At 40.9% G+C, this 20,298-nt stretch overlaps 6 protein-coding genes, 1 long non-coding RNA gene and 1 other non-coding gene across 8 annotated transcripts; 5 read left to right on the forward strand and 3 right to left on the reverse strand.

The window, feature by feature from the left end:
* The first annotated feature begins 649 nt into the window (after nt 1-649).
* On the forward strand, nt 650-4,107 carry LOC117612993 (1-acylglycerol-3-phosphate O-acyltransferase-like). Its single transcript, XM_034341632.1, has 9 exons — nt 650-1,018; nt 1,323-1,559; nt 2,079-2,125; nt 2,278-2,396; nt 2,485-2,645; nt 3,038-3,147; nt 3,231-3,330; nt 3,445-3,568; nt 3,690-4,107. The coding sequence occupies exons 1-9, from the start codon at nt 810-812 to the stop codon at nt 3,813-3,815; spliced, it is 1,233 nt and encodes a 410-aa protein (XP_034197523.1). The 5' UTR covers nt 650-809; the 3' UTR covers nt 3,816-4,107.
* Nucleotides 837-3,815, forward strand: LOC117617947 (1-acylglycerol-3-phosphate O-acyltransferase-like). Its single transcript, XM_034347587.1, has 9 exons — nt 837-1,018; nt 1,323-1,559; nt 2,079-2,125; nt 2,278-2,396; nt 2,485-2,645; nt 3,038-3,147; nt 3,231-3,330; nt 3,445-3,568; nt 3,690-3,815. The coding sequence occupies exons 1-9, from the start codon at nt 837-839 to the stop codon at nt 3,813-3,815; spliced, it is 1,206 nt and encodes a 401-aa protein (XP_034203478.1).
* A 1,208-nt stretch (nt 4,108-5,315) lies between the features above and the next one.
* On the reverse strand, nt 5,316-9,076 carry LOC117612970 (probable LRR receptor-like serine/threonine-protein kinase At4g36180). The gene has a single exon (XM_034341600.1). It carries the CDS (start codon nt 8,829-8,831, stop codon nt 5,403-5,405), a length of 3,429 nt encoding a protein of 1,142 aa, XP_034197491.1. The 5' UTR covers nt 8,832-9,076; the 3' UTR covers nt 5,316-5,402.
* Nucleotides 9,077-10,482: 1,406 nt separating this feature from the next.
* TRNAE-CUC lies at nt 10,483-10,555 on the reverse strand. The gene has a single exon. It is a non-coding gene; the product is annotated as a tRNA-Glu (tRNA).
* Nucleotides 10,556-10,672: 117 nt separating this feature from the next.
* Nucleotides 10,673-14,547, forward strand: LOC117612985 (protein ACCUMULATION AND REPLICATION OF CHLOROPLASTS 6, chloroplastic-like). Its single transcript, XM_034341622.1, has 6 exons — nt 10,673-11,286; nt 11,861-12,085; nt 12,244-12,504; nt 12,599-13,577; nt 13,888-14,024; nt 14,117-14,547. Exons 1-6 carry the CDS (start codon nt 10,780-10,782, stop codon nt 14,405-14,407), a joined length of 2,400 nt encoding a protein of 799 aa, XP_034197513.1. The 5' UTR covers nt 10,673-10,779; the 3' UTR covers nt 14,408-14,547.
* LOC117617954 (protein ACCUMULATION AND REPLICATION OF CHLOROPLASTS 6, chloroplastic-like) lies at nt 10,780-14,407 on the forward strand. The gene is made up of 6 exons (XM_034347598.1): nt 10,780-11,286; nt 11,861-12,085; nt 12,244-12,504; nt 12,599-13,577; nt 13,888-14,024; nt 14,117-14,407. Exons 1-6 carry the CDS (start codon nt 10,780-10,782, stop codon nt 14,405-14,407), a joined length of 2,400 nt encoding a protein of 799 aa, XP_034203489.1.
* A 37-nt stretch (nt 14,548-14,584) lies between the features above and the next one.
* Nucleotides 14,585-20,249, reverse strand: LOC117612978 (kinesin-like protein KIN-7F). Its single transcript, XM_034341610.1, has 13 exons — nt 19,930-20,249; nt 19,322-19,823; nt 19,085-19,174; nt 18,898-18,998; nt 18,690-18,803; nt 18,483-18,564; nt 18,305-18,372; nt 18,151-18,216; nt 17,928-18,052; nt 17,420-17,732; nt 15,709-17,193; nt 15,336-15,631; nt 14,585-15,062 (listed from the first exon to the last, which is right to left on the reverse strand). Exons 2-13 carry the CDS (start codon nt 19,500-19,502, stop codon nt 14,741-14,743), a joined length of 3,243 nt encoding a protein of 1,080 aa, XP_034197501.1. The 5' UTR covers nt 19,503-19,823; nt 19,930-20,249; the 3' UTR covers nt 14,585-14,740.
* On the forward strand, nt 16,898-18,696 carry LOC117613010. The gene is made up of 3 exons (XR_004583646.1): nt 16,898-17,006; nt 17,626-17,709; nt 18,491-18,696. It is a non-coding gene; the product is annotated as an uncharacterized LOC117613010 (long non-coding RNA).
* Nucleotides 20,250-20,298: the final 49 nt, after the last annotated feature.

The raw sequence follows: 20,298 nt of genomic DNA on the forward strand, positions 1-20,298 counted from the left end.
ATTGAGATGCAAAATTGGATCGGGTGTCTTTGATTTATTGTTGAACATGATTGACTTTTCAAGGACTGATGATCAGAATTGGAGATTTGATTTTGTTCTTGTTTGGTTGTTGGATGGTTTTCTAAGGAATATGATGCTTTTGTCTCTTTTGCGTCCCAGAACTAAGTTGCAACCAACTAAATACATCAACAAAACAGGATAGTTGACAAATTCCGTCACTTCGAAGTTGTTTGGAACTTGCAAGTAGTCCATCAAAACAAAACATAAGAGTGCATTAAAGTGTTTGGATCGAGCCCAGCATTCAACTACTGCAAGATTTTGGGCCGCAAAAGAAAATAACTTTTGGAAAACAAAACCCAAATGATGGATCTTCAAGAACAGGAATCAGCAACCAAGATTCTTCTTGTGTTCTTCTATAGCAGAACCCAACGGCATGGCTTCAACGTTCAACAAATAGGTGGAATTTTGGTTTTATACTTTGGACCCAAAAAATATTTTTACACATTTTCCGCCTTTTTTTTTTTTTTTTTTTGGGTGCTAAATTTTCCGCATTTCGTTAACAAGCTAACTTGGTAAGTTCGTTTCTGTTGCCTACGGCATGGTCCCCTCTTATTTGATTGAATTATAGTCACTGATTGCGTAAGTGATCCTAACACGTGGCACTGGCCAGGCCGCCTTCGAAGAATCGAAGCTCTTCTATCCCGACTCCGTCGGAGTCGCGAAAATTAGCAAAGAAGCGGGGCATATATAAAAACAAGTCGTTGGTTATAATCGCAGACAAATCCAAATTACAAGTCATTTGAAAGCGTATGAACCTGCGTAGACTTTCGTCGAGAATGGCCGACGAAATTAGCAGGTCCGCCCAACGAGAAACCTCCGCTGCTTCTTCTACTGCTGCTGTTGCTGCAGAAAATGCAAAATTAAAATCAAAATCCATCTGGCCTTCTGTCCTCCGTTGGATCCCCACCTCCACCGATAAGATCATTGCCGCCGAGAAGCGCCTCCTCTCTCTTGTCAAGTAATCATAACCCACATATGTTTCTCTCCTTTCAATCCCTCCATGTTCATTTGGTTGCAGATTTGTCTGTTTTTTGGTTGGAAATGTACTGAAATGGAAACTAGTGATTTTGTTAGTTTCATGACCCTCATGAATTTTCTGAATTTCTTTCCTAACAACCCTAATTTGAAGTTGAAGTTGCCTAATTTCTCAACTTTCTTACGAGTTCTGTTTGATCAAGCTCTGACGTTGCAACTTCTTCAATCTTTTGAACGGTTCAAAAGTTGAATTTTGATAAATTGTGCGAATTTATTGAATTTTGCAGGACCCCTTACGTTCAAGAACGGGTGAATATAGGATCTGGACCGCCTGGCTCCAAAGTGAGGTGGTTTCGATCTGAAAGCAATGAAGAAAGGTGTATCAACACGGTTTCATTTGACAGCAAAGAGGGTTCTCCTACTCTTGTGATGATTCACGGATATGGTGCTTCTCAAGGTTTCTTCTTTAGAAATTTTGATGCCCTCGCCAGTCGGTTCAGGGTCATTGCCATTGATCAACTTGGGTGAGCTATTTTTATCTTGATGCTTGGAATTTATTCTATGTTCCCTTGTTTTGTTGTAACCCTTCTTTCAGAGCTGTTATTAACATTGTCATGCTTTAAGTTCATTCCGTAATTTGCAGCCGACCTTCTTTGTTTTCGGTTGTACTTTTAAAACTTAAAACATCTATGCCACCATGATGAGGGAACATAACTTTTACAATTCGAAGTTGTCGGTAACTACTATGGACTTTATTGGGATACAAATTGTTCTAGCTCTGTTGATGTTAGTATGTAAAAGACCTCCCTCCCTGATGTTCTGTTTGCAGGCTTTTATTTTAGAGTTACATCAAAATTAGCTACTCTTTTGCCTGCTTTGGTTTCTTTTCCTTCCGACGTCAAAAACTGCATGAATACACACAGCTTCCCTTTAAGTTTACTGTTAAACATTATTAACTTTTTGTACCATGTTGGGTAGTGCTTTCTGGGGTCTATTTTGTGAGACATTTGGTTCTCAAATCCTTGGTTTAATCTTCTTTACAGTTGGGGCGGTTCAAGCAGGCCTGATTTTACATGCAAAAGCACTGAAGGTAGTTTTACACTGTCATTAGATATTAATATTTGTGCCACAAGTTATAATGTTACTCACTATGCCAATTGCCAAAAGTTTTTTGATATAATTTTGCAAGAATGCCAATGAAATATGTTCCATTTGTTTCTGAACTTGCAATTGGCAATGCAGAAACTGAAGCATGGTTCATTGATTCTTTTGAAGAATGGCGAAAAGCCAAGAACCTCAGCAACTTTATATTACTTGGGCATTCATTTGGTGGGTACATTGCATCTAAGTATGCTTTGAAGGTATTTGTTATTCCATATTGATCTTTGAATCTAGGAATGATTGTGGCAGTTTCTGTATTTGTGATCTTGATTTATATTTATGTAATAGCATCCCGAGCACGTTCAGCATTTGATTTTGGTGGGGCCTGCTGGGTTTTCATCCGAGTCAGACACAAAATTTCAGTGGGTTACCCAGTTCAAAGCAACATGGAAAGGAGCAATTTTCAACCATTTGTGGGAGTCTAATTTTACTCCTCAGAAGTTAGTCAGGTAAATACATATTTTTGTCTTCCCTCTCCCAAATTTCAATACAATTTGCACAATGGTATTATGCATGGTAAGTGTATCCATTTCATTCATTTAAGTTATCCATTGCACCTGTCTCTAGTTATGGATTCTGTCTCTTGTTCATCTGGTATTTGCACACTTTGAACATTTACAACACGTGTTGCAAGCATTGCATGTTTGCAGCCATACAATCAGTGTGTACATTTGCATCTATGTTAATGTATGCCTACCTTCCTTCAGAAGGTCTTAAGACCTTATATCTCATGTCTCCATTTCGTCCAAAGATTAGTGATGAGTTAGAGATGAAACAGGGAAAGAAGTGGTTCATATTGTTCCGTCTTTAGTTCTGAAGTTTGTATATGTTTACCATGCAGAGGGTTAGGGCCCTTGGGTCCAAATCTTGTTCGGAGTTACACCAGTACTAGATTCGGTTCTTATTCAACAGGGACCACGCTTACTGAAGAGGAATCCGGACTGTTAACAGGTTATTTTACATACAGTTGTTTGTGTATAGAACATACATATCCTACTTCCAAGATTCTGATGGTTGCTTTTTTCCAATTGAAGATTATGTATACCATACTTTAGCAGCCAAAGCTAGTGGGGAGCTGTGCTTAAAGTATATATTTTCTTTTGGAGCGTTTGCTAGGAGTCCCCTTATTCACAGGTTCGATTCGATGATACTAATCTTTTCCGAATATCATAGAAGAGTGGGAAGATTGTTGTAATAAAATTGCTTTTAGTGAAGGGTAAACATGTATTCCTCCTCTTTTATGTACAGTGCACCAGATTGGAAAGTGCCAACTACTTTCATTTATGGCTATCTAGACTGGATGAACTACCAAGGGGCTCAAGAAGCTGGCAAGCATATGAAGGTTCCGTGTGAGATAATTAGGGTTCCTGAGGTGACTCTCTCACTTTCTCTTGCTCCTTCTCCCTCTCTTTTCTACTCTCTTGCTTCTTATTAATTCGATTACACGATAAACTGGCTTCAATTAATAACATGTTTCTGATAAATAACTGCAGGCTGGGCACTTCGTATTCATAGACCAACCGGATCGTTTCCATTCAGCTGTTTTGTATGCTTGCCGAAGATTTCTTTCTCCTGACCCTGACGTTGAATCGTTACCTGAAGGTTTGACATCTGCCTGAAAAGATTATTTAGTCGTTCTCTCCTTTTCTTTGTACAGAGTAAAGAGTCCCCGGTAGTCAATAGGAGTCATGGAAATTTCACAGATAAAATCTTTCAATTCTTTCAAGTGCATTTGTGATATTCGTGTATTCATAAATACCTACAGATAGTGTAAGTCTCTACATCAACAACGGCAGATTTACTTTTACCACTATTCTTTACACATTCTGTCAGTAGTATGTTATAGTTGATATACAAACATTTAAGTGGACACTAACCTTTCATTCTGGTAGACAAATATTTAAGTGGACAGCTGTCTTTTTGTGAGTAGTTATTGAGATGTTTGAAATGAAAAAAATAAGGGAGCTAATTTCCCCACTCTCATTTTCTCTACTTACACTTCCTTTTGCTTTTTAATACTTTTTAATCAATTTTGTTCTTTCTTTTTCATATTCTATCTTTACCCTAAATTAATTTCTTTTTTACTACACTTTTGTATTATTTCTTTTTCTTTATACTTAATTTTTTAACTTACACTCCATTTTCAATATTAAAGGGGAAAAAAAACTTAATTTTCGATTAAAATAAAAAAAATAAAAAAACTGAAAATGGAGTGAAGTTGGAAAATTAAGTACAAAGAAAAAGAACTAATATAAAAGCGAAGTAAAAAGAAATTGATGTAGAGTAAGGGTAGAATAGGAAACATAATGAACAAAATTGATTAAAATGTATTAAAAAACAAAGGGAGAGTGTAAGTGGAGAAAAAAAGAGTGGGGAAATCGTATCTCAAAAATAAAAACAAAAATAGTGAAAATGACATGTCTTCCAATTGAACAGTGAGTGGAACTGCTACCATTGCAATTGAATGAATGGTCTGTTCGTTTTCATGACCCCGACTGAATGCGGCATCGTTCTCAGTTATTGGGCACTTAAAAGTCACAAGGATTTTTACCCTAAAAAACTTCTCCACTTTCCGCTTCCTGCTTTCTCATCACGTACTCTGCAACTTCCTATTATCATTTCTGAACTTGTGAGTTACTACTGACCAGTTCTCCTGATGCAGTGTGGGTGTGGGTGTAGGACCCACAACCCAGAACCCTTCAAGTTCCCGTGTACCATCAAATTATTTGCTTCCCCAAAACATAAGCACCACCAAGATTTTTATTTTAAAAGAAATAAAAAAGGAAGAAAAATAGTCTTGTTTCACATCAAGTGCTTTGGACTGGTCAGGGGCCACGTCCTGGTCAACACTTTCCCCTAATCAATCCGACGTGCACGGCCCAAAGAATCTGACGCCCCGTTGCCTTTCCCGATAAAAGAGGCCGACGTCATATCGTAACGGCTACTTCCTCTCTCTTTAGAACTTGACACGTGGCTTATCCCGATTTACCATTAGTGTTTTAGCGGGAAAAAAGAAATAAATAAATGGAATATCTTAATTTGACTATGGAGCGGAGCGGAGGGTCCCTCCCTTCTCCCTTGCCGCCATCAGGTGAAAGTTATGTAGTTGAGCAAAAGTATTAAAGAAATTGGAATTAATCAAACCTTTTAAATATTAATGCGTCATTCTTTTCCCGAACATTAATATTCTAATAAATAAATAAGAATTAGACTGGTGAAGGCAGTGAGGTTGGATCGGCTGAGGACGGGATGTCAGGGCCGACTCTGCAACCTTCGAGCATGAAGACGACGTCAGCAATGGATGGTCTATCGTGCGGATCAGGAGCCGTGCAGAGAAGCCCCACCTTCACTCCCAGCAAGAACTCTTCCCAGTCCGATGATTCAGGGTCTAGCTCAAGCAGCCCTGGCTCCAGCAGCTCTGAAACTTGACCTCTCTGCAATTGCCTCTTCACCCATTTCACAATATCTTCATCTTCTTCAGTAAACATCACCGGCTTCCTCCCAGTTAATATCTCCAACAACACAATCCCATAACTGTAGACATCGGCTTCTTTCGTCGCTTCACCGGTCAATGCAGCTTCAGGGGACACGTAGCCTAAGGACCCAATTGGTGTAGAAGATGAGGAGGCTTCTGCTGGTGTGGCTATGGTTAGCCGGTCTAGACCAAATTCAGACAAATGGGCTTCGAAATCAGCGTCGAAAAGAACGTTTTGCGGCTTCACATCACCATGTACGATTGAGACAGAGTGCAGGAAAGCTAACCCCCGAGCAATGCCAAGTGCAATGAGGTGACGCATTGGCCAATTTAGTACATGCCCATCTTGGTGAGAGGCCTCCTGAAGAAGAGTGCCTAGGTTTCCATTAGGCATGTAATCGTATACCAGGAGCCTCACACCAGGAGGGCCTGCATAATAGCCACGCAGAACTGTTAGGTTCCGATGCTTCACCTTGCCAAGCGCTTCAGCTTCTTTGCGGAAACCGCCTACATCAAGGAAACCATCAGGAAGGCGTCTAATCGAAAGCACCATTCCATCTTGGAATGTGGCCTTGAATACCAGCCCATATCTTCCCCTGCTTAACACATTTTCCTCATCGAATTGTCTTGTTGCTTCTACTGCCTCTGCATACGTGATCTTGCTATTGAACATCACAAGTTTCGGCCCCCCTCCATTTTCGCCACTTCCCCGACTCCTTTGGTCTCCTCCTGAGCTTGTTCGAGGGCTGTTGCGCTTCTTCTGCCCCCCACCCACCATTTCTCTAAGCTTTTTACGCCATCGCAAGAGGCTGTAGACATAGCCACAACAGCACAATGCCAGAAGGCAAGCTCCACCCACAGCCACCCCAATTAATAAAATCAACCTGTTCCTTTTTCTCCTCCTCACATCTGCACATTCTCTATCCAATGGCTTCCCACATAAATTCCTGTTCATTGCAAACACAGAAGGATCATTGAACTGAGAGCCCAGTGGCTTCGGAATCTCACCAGCAAGGTTATTGTTAGACACATTCAAGTACTTCAAGCGAGGGATGGTGAGCGAGAGATTTTCCGGGATGGCCCCACTCAACTTGTTAGAGGAAAGGTCTAACACTGTAAGGTTCAATAACTTAGGTAACGAGTTTGGTATGTGACCTGAAAGTTGGTTCCCATCTAACAACAGAGAAGTTAGAGAAGAGCATTTGGAAATCTCCTCTGGGATTTCACCTGTCAATTTATTATCACCCAAATCCAGCTCTTTCAAATTAGATAGGCGAGAGATATCACCTGGAATTTTGCCCCTTAATTGATTCGAACGAAGTTCAAGTACTTGAAGACTCAAACTATCACCAAGCTCTTGTGGGAACGCACCGGAAATACGATTTTCGGACAAAGATAGAACACTTAATGACTTGAGAAATCCATAAGTTGCAGGAATATCACCAGCAAAGGCATTGGAGGAGAGGTTTAGATAGAGCAAACTAATCAAGCTACTAAAACCTTGAGGAACATCCCCGGACAAGTGATTTTCTTGCAGAGCAACCACTTTTAAACTCGGCAACCCAAAAATCTCAATCGGCATCTCCCCATAAAGCTTTTGCTTACTCAAATCCAGTGTTTCAAGCTTCATCAAACCTCCAATAGTCGCAGGAATGCCTCCTGAAAACCCACAGTTGCTCAAATTTAAAACCTGCAAGCTCCTCAACTCCCCAACGTTAATCTCACCAGAAAACTTGTTATTACTCAGGTTCAAAATAGTCAAGTTGGTTAGCTGCATCACGAGCTCATCTGGAACTTTGCCAGTCAGATTATTGTTGCTCAAATTCAATGATTCGAGCTCCGAAAGTGCCCCCAAACTCGACGGAATGGCACCGGCGAAAAAATTCCCGCCCAAAGATAACACCTTCAAGTTTCTAATTCCTCCCAAAAAGGAAGGAACTTGACCCCAAAATCTGTTTCCTTCAAAATCAAGAACCTGTAGCAAACTGCATTTTACAATCCCACCAGGAAGCTCACCACTCAGCGAGTTATTGGCCAACCTCACTTCTTCCAACCGCAAAAGATTGCCAATTTCAGCAGGCAATGCACCTGAAAACAAGTTTCCAGAAAGATCTAATACTCTTATAATTGTTGTCAAGTTCGTCAACCAAGATGGAAATGGGCCCCGTATGCGATTAGATTTGAGGTCCAGGACCCCCAAAACGCTCGAGCACCTTGCGATATTTGGCGGCTTAGCAATGCTCGTGAGCGCATTGAAGCCAAGCTCCACGATTCTGAGCGAGGAGTCGTAGTTGGCAATATTGCACAGCAAAGACGCGGGGACCGACCCTGACAACTCGTTCCCTGACAGCGACACCACCTGAAGCTTCGGCATTGCTCCGATCGTCGTCGGAACCAAACCTCTAAGCTCGTTGTCGTCCGCGCTTAAATGTACGAGCGAGGAGCAGTTGGAAATCGCCGAGGGCAGCGTTCCGTACAACTGGTTCGAGTCCAGCCACAGGTATTGAAGGTTCTGAAGGGCTCCGATGGTGGCCGGAACTCCGCCGGAAAACTGATTGAATGAGAAATTGATGAGCTGGAGGTTCGAGTCGGCGGAGAAGTTGGACGGAATGTCGCCGGAGAATGTGTTCGACGAAAGGTCAATGTACCGGAGGGACGCCGGAATGTCGGCGGAGATTTTGCCGGAGAGGAAGTTGTGAGCGACATTGAGGATTTGGAGGTTCGTGAGGTTGAGAATCGCCGCGGGGAGAGTCCCGGAGAGCGAGTTGTCGTGCAAGTAAAGAGCGCGAAGGAGAGCGCATTGGGAGAGAGAGGCAGGTATGGAGCCGTTGAAGTTGTTGGTGTGGAGGCTGAGCTTGCGGAGGTCGCGGAGGGTGGAGAGGTGGTGAGTGAGGCGGCCGCCGAGGTGGAGACGAGGCAAGCGGAGCTCGTAAACGTGGTTGTTGTAACAGACGACGCCACGCCAGTCGCAGGGGGCCGATGGCGTGGACGCATCCCAGCCGTCGAGAGCGCCAAGCGGGTCGTGGAGGTTAAGCTTAAAGGACGTTAACGCCTGGATCTCCTCGGATTGTAGCGCGGACGTTAAGGTGGTGGTGGATGAGAAGCAAATAGCCATTGTTGTTATGATGAAGCAGAAGAAGAAGAAAGTAGCCGTTGCCATTAGAGAGACAGAGAAGAGGGAGAAAGAAAACTGGGGAGAAGTGAAAATGGCTGTAGGGAATTGCAATATATTTTACTTATTGATTAATTTAGAAGCAGTGTGGGTTGAGTGGCGTTTTTGTCTGTGGTGGGGTTTTTGTGGTGGTGGTGGGAGTTTTGGGGAGCGTATGAAGAAGGGGGGGAAGGGAAAGAGGTTTTGAGAGAAACGACGCCATATCATACTGCTCCTCTGCGCCCAACGTCAGGTGTTGCTTTTGCCTTTTGGTTCTTTCCCTCTTTTCCCCAAAAAACTCTTTTTATTTGTTTTTTTTTTTTTTTTTTCAGGGACGAAAGTCTTTTTATTTGTTTATGATATAACGAACGAAAAGAAAGAGAGTTTTTAATTTTCTGTCAGGTCTCTGCTGCGGCTTCTTAACTTGTGATGGGGTCCGGAATCACGAACTTGTCCGAGTTTTTGTCAATGTGGGGAGAGTTTGATAATGTCACCCTCAACCCCCCAAAAGACATGTTGACTGGTTTCCTGGGAAATTGATTTTTCTCACTTTAGCTTATTTATTTCCTTGTCTTGGACTATATGCCAATGGAATGGCCTCATCGCTTCACTATATTATAAAACAATGTGGGGTAAGGAAGGATAATTATTCTGTTATCAGTTTTTCTTTATTATTTATTATTCTTCATAAAGTGATTCAGCTTGATCAAATTCCCCTTTAATAAATAAGATGGATCTTCTTCCTTATTCATTGGTTAAGATGATTGAATTTTTTTATATAAAAAATCTCCTTGGCTTTGCCTAACTATAAAATATAATCTCAATACCCAATTATTGGCCCTTTGAATCATGACTTTCAGAAAAGCTGCAAAATTGTAAAGTGAATCATTTTTGGATGCTTCTTTCTTTCTTTATCTCCTCATATAAGTAAAAACAAAAAAGAATAAATTACTCAAATGGTCCTCAAACTTGTATGCGTTTTATATTTTGATCTTTAAATTAAAATATTAGTCTAAATGATACATAAATTCTATTTTAATCGCCTATTTGATCCAACCGTTACATTCTGTCAATATTGCTGTTAAATATGAGGGCAAATTGATCATTTTGTACGTTAAAATAAAAAAATAATAATAAATAAAATAAAAACTCAGTAATTGGAATAGGGGAGAAGAAATCGAAGGGAGGGGGTTTGGGTCTCATGATTTTTTCCTTTCTTTTTCTTCAATTATTTTCTAATTTTGTATTTATTTTAACCCTATTTTATTTGTTAATTATGAAAAGTCGTATTTACCCCTAAAATTTGGTTACATTTAACAGAAAATGTAACGGTTGGATCAAATGGGCGATTAAAATAGAGTTTATGTACCATTTGGACTAATAATTTAATTTAGGAACCAAAATATAAATCGCGTACAAATTTGAGGACTATTTGAGTAATTTATCCAAACAAAAAAACAAGTAACACGCTTTAACTAAATCTTATTGATAATGTTAAAAGTTTATTTTTTTTTATCCTAATTCAACATTTAAGAGATAAGATCTTACATATAAGGCCCTAACTATAAAATGACTTGCCCATGTAAAGACGTAATCGTTTGATTATCTGGACTGGAGGTGGGCATGTAGTAAGTGGCAAAAATAAAAATAAAAATAAAAATTCCGTTGCCGGGACTTGAACCCGGGTCTTTCGGGTGAGAGCCGAATATCCTGACCAACTAGACTACAACGGATTTGTGATATTATTTGGCAGATGGAAACATATAACTGATCCTGACCTTGCTGAGAATAGGGTTTACCGCGTTATCGTACACCGGATGGTTACAATATCATCTGACGTTTAAAACTGCAAACAGTGAACAAAAAACGATAAAAAGGAAAACGGAAATAAAAAGTTGGGATTTCAAACCCAGAAAAGAAGCTGAAGAGGGTTTAAGCGCAGTGAACGCTCTCTGCAATGGAGAACTTGAAACACTTTGGCATTGGCTTCTCCACTCCAAGTCTTGTCCCTTTTCGACACCAAAGAAGACCTCAAAAGCTCAATCCCACCTGCTTCGCCAGCAAATGGGCGGAGCGCCTCCTCGCCGACTTTCAATTCCTAGGCGACTCCTCCTCAGACCACCAAAACCACCATTCCCTATCGTCAGCCACCGCCACTCTCGCTCCTCCTCATCTGCCTCCCCATATCGCTTCCCCCGAGCGCCACGTGTCCATCCCCATCGACTTCTACCAGGTTCTGGGCGCCCAGCAACATTTCCTCGGGGACGGTATAAGGAGAGCTTACGAGGCTAGGGCTTCCAAGCCACCGCAGTACGGCTTCACTCAAGAAGCATTGTTCAGCCGGAGGCAGATCCTTCTGGCCGCTTGCGAAACCCTAGCCGACCCTAGGTCCAGGAGAGAGTACAATCAGGGTCTTGCTGAAGACGAAGACGGAACCATCCTCACCCAAGTTCCTTGGGACAAGGTTTAATTGTGTTGTTAGCACTCTTACTTTCAGTCCATAATTCACTTCTGCTTTGTTCTCTTTGGTTGCTGTGAGAATTTAGTGAAAAAGTGAAAGAAATTGTTGAGAAATTAAGGGCCTGTTTGATAACCATTTCAATTTTAGTTTTAGTTTTCATTTTTTGTGCTAGAGTATGAGAGGAAAATGAGAGTGAGAATTGAAGTGAGGATGAGATTGAGAGAGAGGGAGGGCAAACAAAATTGAAAACAAAATCTTGAATTTGAAAACAATTTCAAATAGATATCAGTTTTTAGTTTTAGTTTTCACTTTTTTTTGCGCCTCCCTCCCAGCCTCTCCTCTCATCTTCCCTCTCAATCCCATCTTCACTCTCATTCTCACTTCCATTCTCCCTCTTTTTCCTCTGTACTCTAGCACAAAAAATGAAAACTAAAAACTAAAATTGAAATGGTTATCAGGCCCTAAGAGAATGTGGTTTTAAAGTTTGATTTTTAAAATTTGTTTCATCCGCATTACTGCTTTTTCTAAGTAAACAAATAGAAAAATGTGGTATTCACTCATGTTGAGCTATTTGTAGGTTCCCGGAGCTCTGTGCGTATTGCAAGAAGCTGGAAAGACCGAGCTTGTTCTTCAAATTGGGGAGAGTTTGCTAAGAGAGAGGCTGCCCAAGTCATTCAAGCAAGATGTCGTTTTGGTGATGGCACTTGCTTACGTTGACATGTCCAGGGATGCAATGGAATTATCCCCACCTGATTTTATTCGAGGTTGTGAAGTGCTGGAGAGGGCTTTGAAGCTCTTGCAGGTAATTTCTTCATGAGCAAGTTCTCTAAGTTCTTAATTTTGGGTACCTATTACTAAGTGGCTTTTTATGCACGAGGAGGTTAAGATGCATAAGATGATAATTGTTTCAGTTGCATTACATCCTTTCATGCTTCATTAAGACTGATCTTCTACATGTAGGAGGAAGGTGCCAGTAGCCTTGCACCTGATCTTCAAGCACAAATTGACGAGACACTGGAAGAGATCACCCCACGCTGCATTTTGGAACTTCTAGCCTTACCCCTTGGTGATGAGTACCGATCAAGAAGGGAAGAGGGCCTCCACGGTGTGCGCAACATATTGTGGTCTGTTGGAGGAGGAGGAGCAGTTGCAATTGCTGGGGGATTCACTCGTGAAAATTTCATGAACGAGACCTTCTTGCATATGACTGCAGCTGAGCAGGTAGATCCCTTATTACTGTCAATTCCTTTATGCTCAATCATCTAATCTCTTTTCTTTTTCTAACTTTTTTTCTGTGTTTTTTCTCTCTTAAAAGGTTGATTTATTTGTAGCTACCCCCAGTAATATCCCAGCAGAAAGCTTTGAAGTTTATGGGGTGGCTCTTGCGCTTGTTGCTCAAGCCTTTGTTGGTAAAAAACCTCATCACATTCAAGATGCTGAAAACCTATTCCAGAAACTTCAGCAGTCTAAGGTAACAGCTGTAGGACATTCTCTTGACAACTATATAACCAAAGAAAACAGTGAGATAGACTTTGCTTTGGAGAGGGGACTCTGTTCACTTCTTCTAGGGGACCTTGATGACAGTCGTTCATGGTTGGGCCTAGACAGTAATGATTCACCATATAGAAATCCATCTGTTGTAGACTTTGTCTTGGAGAACTCAAAGGATGACGATGACAATGACAATGACAATGATCTTCCTGGACTTTGCAAGCTATTGGAGACGTGGTTGATGGAGGTGGTATTCCCCAGGTTTAGAGACACCAAAGACATAGAGTTCAGACTGGGAGACTACTATGATGATCCTACAGTCTTGAGATACTTAGAAAGGCTGGATGGCACTAATGGTTCACCCTTAGCTGCTGCTGCAGCCATAGTGAGGATTGGAGCTGAGGCTACTGCAGTTCTTGATAATTTCAAGGCCAGTGCACTTCAGGCATTGCAGAAGGTGTTTCCTCTGGGTTACAGGGATGAGAATGTGCAACGTCAAGAAGATCATGAGATGAATTATTCTCCTCTCCCTGTAGAAACTGGAGAGTCTCTGGAAGAATCTGATGGAGATGATTCTGTCCATGTAGCTGAGGTTTCTGGAAGAGATGATTCTGTTGGAATACGTGAAGAAGAATTGATTACTGACAAAATCAAAGATGCGAGTGTGAAGATTATGTGTGCTGGTGTGGTAATTGGACTAATGACGTTAGCTGGTGGTTTAAGGTATTTACCTGGTAGGAAAGGTTCATCCAATCTGCACAAAGAACTTAGTTCAGTGACTGCATCTGATGTCGCAAGTGCAGGTATGATTTTAAACAACTAACAAAGCCTTCTTTCCACCTACTAAGGTCTGAAACGTTGATATTTTTGGTCTCTTGGCTTTTTCTACTTCCGCATGTTTGATTTTGATGAAACATGTTATTTCACTCAATCGAAAAAGTCCCTTGTAATATTTCACCAGCTTTTGTTAAAGAGCTTTTATGAATCTCCTGATAGCTAGCGGTACTGGCATATTTCTGATTTCCTTTGGGTCAATCCATTTCACAGCATAAGCATACAGTTTTACAGCTAATGCAAGATGGAGATGGAAAATTAATGCATGTAACCATGCAGGGCTACCAGGTGTTGAGAAATCTGCAGAGGAATTACCCAAAATGGATGCAAGAATTGCAGAAGGTCTAGTTCGCAAATGGCAGAACATAAAATCTCAGGCTTTCGGGCCTAATCATTCTGTGGAAAGCCTGTCTGAGGTAAGAAATTCGGTAGTTTTGTGGATGAAAAACCATATCATCGAGCTGGTCACCAGCCATAATGCTTGTCCTGACATTGCAAAAACTGCCAGGTTTTGGACGGTGAGATGTTGAAGATATGGACAGATCGCGCGACTGAGATTGCACAGCTTAATTGGTCCTATGACTACACCCTGTTGAACTTGAGCATTGACAGTGTTACTGTATCGCTAGATGGGCAGCGTGCTGTGGTGGAAGCAACTCTGGAAGAGTTGGCCCAGTTAACTGATGTCCTCCATCCAGAGCACAATGCCTCAAACAACAGAACGTACACCACCAGATATGAGATGTCTTGTTCGAGCTTAGGATGGAAAATCAGTGAAGGAGCTGTCCTCCAATCATAAACAAATTATGTAAAATATGAAGATACTCGTGTAAATGCCGTCTGTTTTTTTTCCTGCCTTTACTTGTATTATGCCTGCACTCATAGCGGATGAATATTTTTTAAACAAAAATTTTATGAGAATTATATAGCAAATGATCACTAGATTTTTAAAATTTCCTCTAATTTACATACAATGTAAAGGTATCAAGGAATCATTGTAAAATTGCAGACTGCCGTTTAGTTTACAATGGAGTATCAACATTCGAGCTGCGCTGAGCTGAAGTGAGGCACAATTATATGTACAAAAAATGGTTTCTACGGTCACCCTGTCTAACTGGAACACTCGCAAATTCTATAGAGTAGACATGGAGTCTCTCCAGATGGAGGATTTCTTGTTTATGGGTCGGGATAAGAAGCTGAGTCCAAGAATCTCCTTGGGAGCCTCAAGTGGCTCAACAAGCCCCACCAACTTTGCAACAAGGGCTGCACTCTCCCTTATATGGCCTATGTCCATTGTGCTCGTCCATAGCAAGTTCGCTAACTGCAGGCTCCTCTGCTTTGTGTTCAGCCTAATGCCCCACTTCTGGTAGAGCCTTTCTTTTTCCTTCTTTGATGTGAACCTCTTGTGCACTTTCTTACTCAGCATTTCTCTCTCCCGCTTAAGAACCTTCATACTGTTTGTTTCCCATTGAAAATCAAGAAAACCAAAATAAGTTAGGCGGCGTTTAGTACCCTATTCAAGTGGGGAATTCAAATAGTTTGATTTAGTATCCTATTAAAGTGGGGAATTCAAAAAGTATGATTTTTTTTTTTTTTCAAACGAGTTCGAAAATCCATTTTTTAAGATTCATATTTCCCGCTGAAAATATGAAAATTACAAATGTGGTGCGTGTTGTGTTGCCTTGCATGTCCCTTGTGTGTTTGTGTGTTGCAATCTGAAACACTACCTTGCAGCTGGTGTGAGAGCTTGACGAACTTTAAGATTGCTTCCCTCGGAGAAAGTGTCCTTGATAATGATCAACCTTCTGAGCTCTACCTCCAAGTAGAGAAAGTCAGAGGGATCGCCTTTGTAAAGGAGGAAGAAATGGGCTCTGTGAACCAATGGCACAAAGCAAGCATCCCAGAGTTCAATTATTAGTCCCCTCTGTGTCTCAAAATCAAGGCGCCAATTGGAATGGGTTCTCAAAGCACAATGCCCTATATCCATACGACCATGCCTCCTCCGTCCTGCTCCTCTTTGTACCTGTCACCAATAACTACCCATGACAAAAGTTCGTGTCTTTGGGAGATAGAATGAGAGAGAAAGAGGGAGATTATTACCTCGTACTTGTCTTCATTTTGTTCCTCATCAAAATTGAGAACACTAACGTTATCCTCTATATCAGACTCTGAAACGTTGGGGATAACTTTCCAGGCCACTGGAGCACTCAAAACAGAAGCTAACTGAGAACTCGCTCTGGATGAGCTACCTACTTCGGAAGTTTGCTTTGATTTATGAAATAGCTTCCACCTCAAGCCTCTTGAACTTCTAGGCAAGTCTTCAACAATGCCCTCTGCACCAGTTGCCTCCCTGCTTTCCTCTGTCTCCATGTGAACACTCAACAGAGAATCTTGATCAGAATCTTTTCTGGGTAACTTTCCACTGTGGCCACCGTACTTGGATCGAGAAGTATCCCCCCGATGGACTTTTGGCTTTTTGTTAGGAAAGTCCTGCTCTATAATAGCCTCTGCGTCAGGATGATCCCTGGTGCCACTGCCATCTGTGACCGAGGGACCACTCAGACCAGAAGTTGGAAAATCTTCCCTGGATAAATTTCTACTGTGGGCACCTTGCCTTGATCTGGAGTGCCACCGTGGAAAGCCTTCAGCAAGTGTTGCGTTCTCGTTTCGTTCTGCCTCATTAGATGCAAAAGAAGATGGACTCATGACAACTGCCCTGCAACTTCGACTTCTGGACATACCCAAGCTTATAGAGCTAGATTCAGAGGAAGAAGGAGATTGTTCTATGGGTGCAAGAGTGACAAGGTTGTTAATTGTCCTTTGCAGTTCCTGAATTTTTAGCCGCATCGCTTCATACTCTGCATTAACATGATTCAACTCCTTATCTCCCGTCTGTGAGGATGAAGCTGCATCTTCCTGCATGGGTACTGTCCGTGAGGATGAAGGCACATCTTCATGCATGAGAACTTCAGAACCAGGTAAAAACGAATCAAAAGTGTTCTGGTCCATGCTTGATATGCATCTAATTTCCTTGCAGCTAGCTTCAGATTCTGTACTAGATGCTTCTGCACGACATCTTTGTGCAATATCTTCAGATTCTGCATGACATCTTTGTGCAATATCTTCAGATTCTGCATGACATCTTTGTGCAATATCTTCATATTCTGCTTGACATCTTTGCGCAATATTTTCAGGTTCTGCATGACATCTTTCTGTAATATCTTCAGGTTCTGTATGAGAAGTTTGTGCAAAATGTTCAGACTCTGCAAGAGATTTTTGTGCAATATCCTCCCAACCCTGGCATGGATCAAGCCCAACAAACTGTGGAGTACTACTGTCCAGCAGAAAGAATTCATCAGAACTCTCAGAAAGCTGTCGGTTGTGCTTGCTGGAATTAGGTAAAGTAGGTCTATCAGTAATATCAGATGATTTGTATGCCTTTACACCCATGTCTAATGACTCCTCCGATCCTGAATTTTCACCTATTCTTGGAGCTCGGCCCTCTCCAACTGACTGTAACAAATTCTGAACCCGAGATTGGGCAAGATCACGTTGACAAGTCAATTCTTTTATCTCTTTATTCATCTGCATAATTTCACATTTAAAAAGACGGCATGTGAAAACAAATCTGAATGAAATAGATGATTTCAGAAAATCCTGCGAAACAAGATCTCCGACCAAAATCCAATAAAGTATAATACAACCCTAAATTCATCCCTCAGGATATAAATCTCTATCAGAAAATATTCTTTGTCTTTTTCTGTACAAATTAGCAAAATTGTGTATATATGAGTCATAGAAGTCTCGTCACCTGTTCAAGCAGAAGTTCTTTCTCTTGCATTGACTTTGATGTTAAGCTCGTCAATGCACCTTCCATTTTTGCTAGTTCTTTCTGCAATTGCTTTACTAAGGCCTTATCTGATGTTACTACATTGACCTTTGCATTAGTACTCACCTCTTTTGCACAACTTGCAAAGAACAGGGTGTTTTTTGATTGCTCAACATGACTTCGTGCAGGGCTCATAGTGCAAATGATGGCTGTCCTGGCATTGCCTCCCAAAGAATTTTGCAGTATGCGTGTTAGTTTAGAGTCTCTGTAAGGTACGTGTCCATTTCTTCCCTTGCTGTATCCATTGATGATATCAAATTTATTAAGGAAACAGAAAGTAGTTAAATAAGGTTAGATAACAAAAGAGAAGTTTCAATACGCTATACAAAGCACCCCAAAGAAAACAAGTTGCTAGATATATAGACATGAAGCTGAGTGTACATTTATACAAATAAGCCCTTCTCTGGAGTATATGGAAAAACTATTGAACCTTAATTTGCGAATTACACCTCCTAGGGTCAGTAAACTTCGATTTATGTGGCAACCTTCTTTCAATCTTGCACCAGCTGATAATGCCTGAGAAACACGCTCGCTGCCCGCAAGATCAACAAAATTCTGCACGAAGAGTCTCATTTCTTATTCCTAATAATACCATTCTATTATATCCTTGTGAAGGAAATTTTCTTCGCTAAGGCAAGTAAGTACTTCCATACCACAGTAGCTGCTAGTGTGCTTGAACTTTCAATGCCTAGATATTCTCGAGCAGAACTTTCAATTGTCTGTTGGATCCGTTATTCAATAAAAGAAGAAATTACAAACAAGTTCTCATGTCAAATAAGAAAGTAACTGTTTCAGTGAAAAGCATACCAGTCGCAAAATCTGATGAGATCTGGAGCTAGTTTCATTCAGAGAGGTCTCTCCTATCTTCCTTTGAGCTGCAAGAATTGAGTACCACATTTAAGAATATACTTTCCATCTAATGAAAATAGAACTAACATGAGTTCCATATAATCCTGTGAGACAAAACTAACGCAAATGCCTTTACCTTCGCAGATGGAAAGAAGTTCCTGCAGGTGGTTCTGGTCTCTCAAAATCTCCTCTGAAAGTTTCTCGATAACAGTCCCTTTCTATTGGAGTAGCATTAGAGAAACTTTTGATCAGTCATTTGAATTATGTTTTATATGAACATGTGTCTGTGTGAACGCACACTCGAGCGCGTGCACGCTGATTATGAAAGGAATACATTATTCACCTCTGGATCGTCTAGGAGCCTAAGTGGACCACTGTCAGAGCTGAGGAGGTCTTTGACAGCTTCATTATAGATCTCCATGGCAGAGAACTTCAACACAAACTCCTTATCACTATGCTGAAACATAATAAAGATTCAAATTATGCCAGGGTCAGAAAAAACAGTCAACTTGATATAAATTGCAATTGAAGATTCTAGATATATCACTTACTTGCTCAATGTAATCATATATATCTGTAATTGCATAATCTGTAATCCCTTTCATAGTGTATGTTTTTCCACTGCTTGTTTGTCCATAGGCAAAAATGGTGGCTGGAAATAATATGTATATGTTTCAGTAAAATAAGATTCTTATTACAATCTAAATATCAGAAAACAAGGATTAGAAGATTGCTCACAGTTGATGCCGTTGATGGCTGAAAGAGCTACCTCTTTAGCTCCCTCGTCATACACCTTCCTAGTGGGACATTCCCATCCAAATACTCTGTCTATCCCCAATACATTGACCAGAAAAGGACATGAAAACAGTGTTCAGGGTCTTCAAATATTAAGAAAAATCACTTCAAAAAATGCACATGGTACCAAAAGAAAATTTCAATTCTTAACCAGAAGAACATGAAATTTCAATTCTTTACCAAAAGAATAAGCAGAGGGAGACATGGGGCGATCAGGGTGGCTATTGTTGTACAGGACGGTGTTATTTTTGACGCACCAATCTGAAACATCGTTCTTGGTCTTTTCCTTTTGATTCAATGGTCTCAACCTAACCGAAACAAGAATTTTCTCTTCCTTCATAGGCTGCTGCTCCAGAGCCATCGCCTCTCAAATTTCCCTTTTGCTACCAACAAAACCCAGGTATCTTTGCGAACGGAAAAAAAACCACAGAAACTTCCAAGTCCTCCAATTTCATGTGAGAGAGTGCCTACTACAAACGTTAACGCATTTGAAAACGGGAGCTTTCACTGATGAATTTCTACATCGTTCCCAAGGTGGACCCCCATTCTAATTTCTGTCTGAAATCTCCCAAATGCAGGTTGAATGAATTTAGAAAATGAATTTTCAAATTATTATTTGAATCGTATCATATATTGCCGTCTTTTCAGCTCCAAAAGGCTTCCATTTCTAACAATCAATGTCCTGTACGAAACAACAAGAGCAATAAAAAGATTCAAACTTCAATTTCGAAAGGGTAATAAATCCGAGAAAATTCCACAAAACTTTAGAACTCTGCAAATTGTTTCACCGTGTGCAGCTCGCACTCCAAGTCAAAGACACAATGCCAACTAAGTACAGCAGCAGCAACAATAACACGGTAATTCAAGGTAAATTAGACAACAAAAACAAATTCTATATCAAAGAAACGGAAGACGGAACGGCCAAAACGTCGGGGATAATTGAGCGGACACTCAAATTCGAATATCGGAGGAATTTTGGCCGAACCGTAAAACCAGATGGTTCTGGCCTTGTGGAAATGAAGGCAAGAGAGAAGGAAAAGCAACGGCGCAAAACCGTTGCCTCCCTCTCTCTCGCTCTTATTTGGATTACTTCCTACCTCTGGTATACAACCGCCAAAATCTAACAAATATGTCTTAAAAACGAAGTCCAGCTTACT

The sequence above is a fragment of the Prunus dulcis genome, chromosome 1 (assembly GCF_902201215.1).
Source record: "Prunus dulcis chromosome 1, ALMONDv2, whole genome shotgun sequence".
NCBI classification, from domain to species: Eukaryota; Viridiplantae; Streptophyta; class Magnoliopsida; order Rosales; family Rosaceae; genus Prunus; species Prunus dulcis.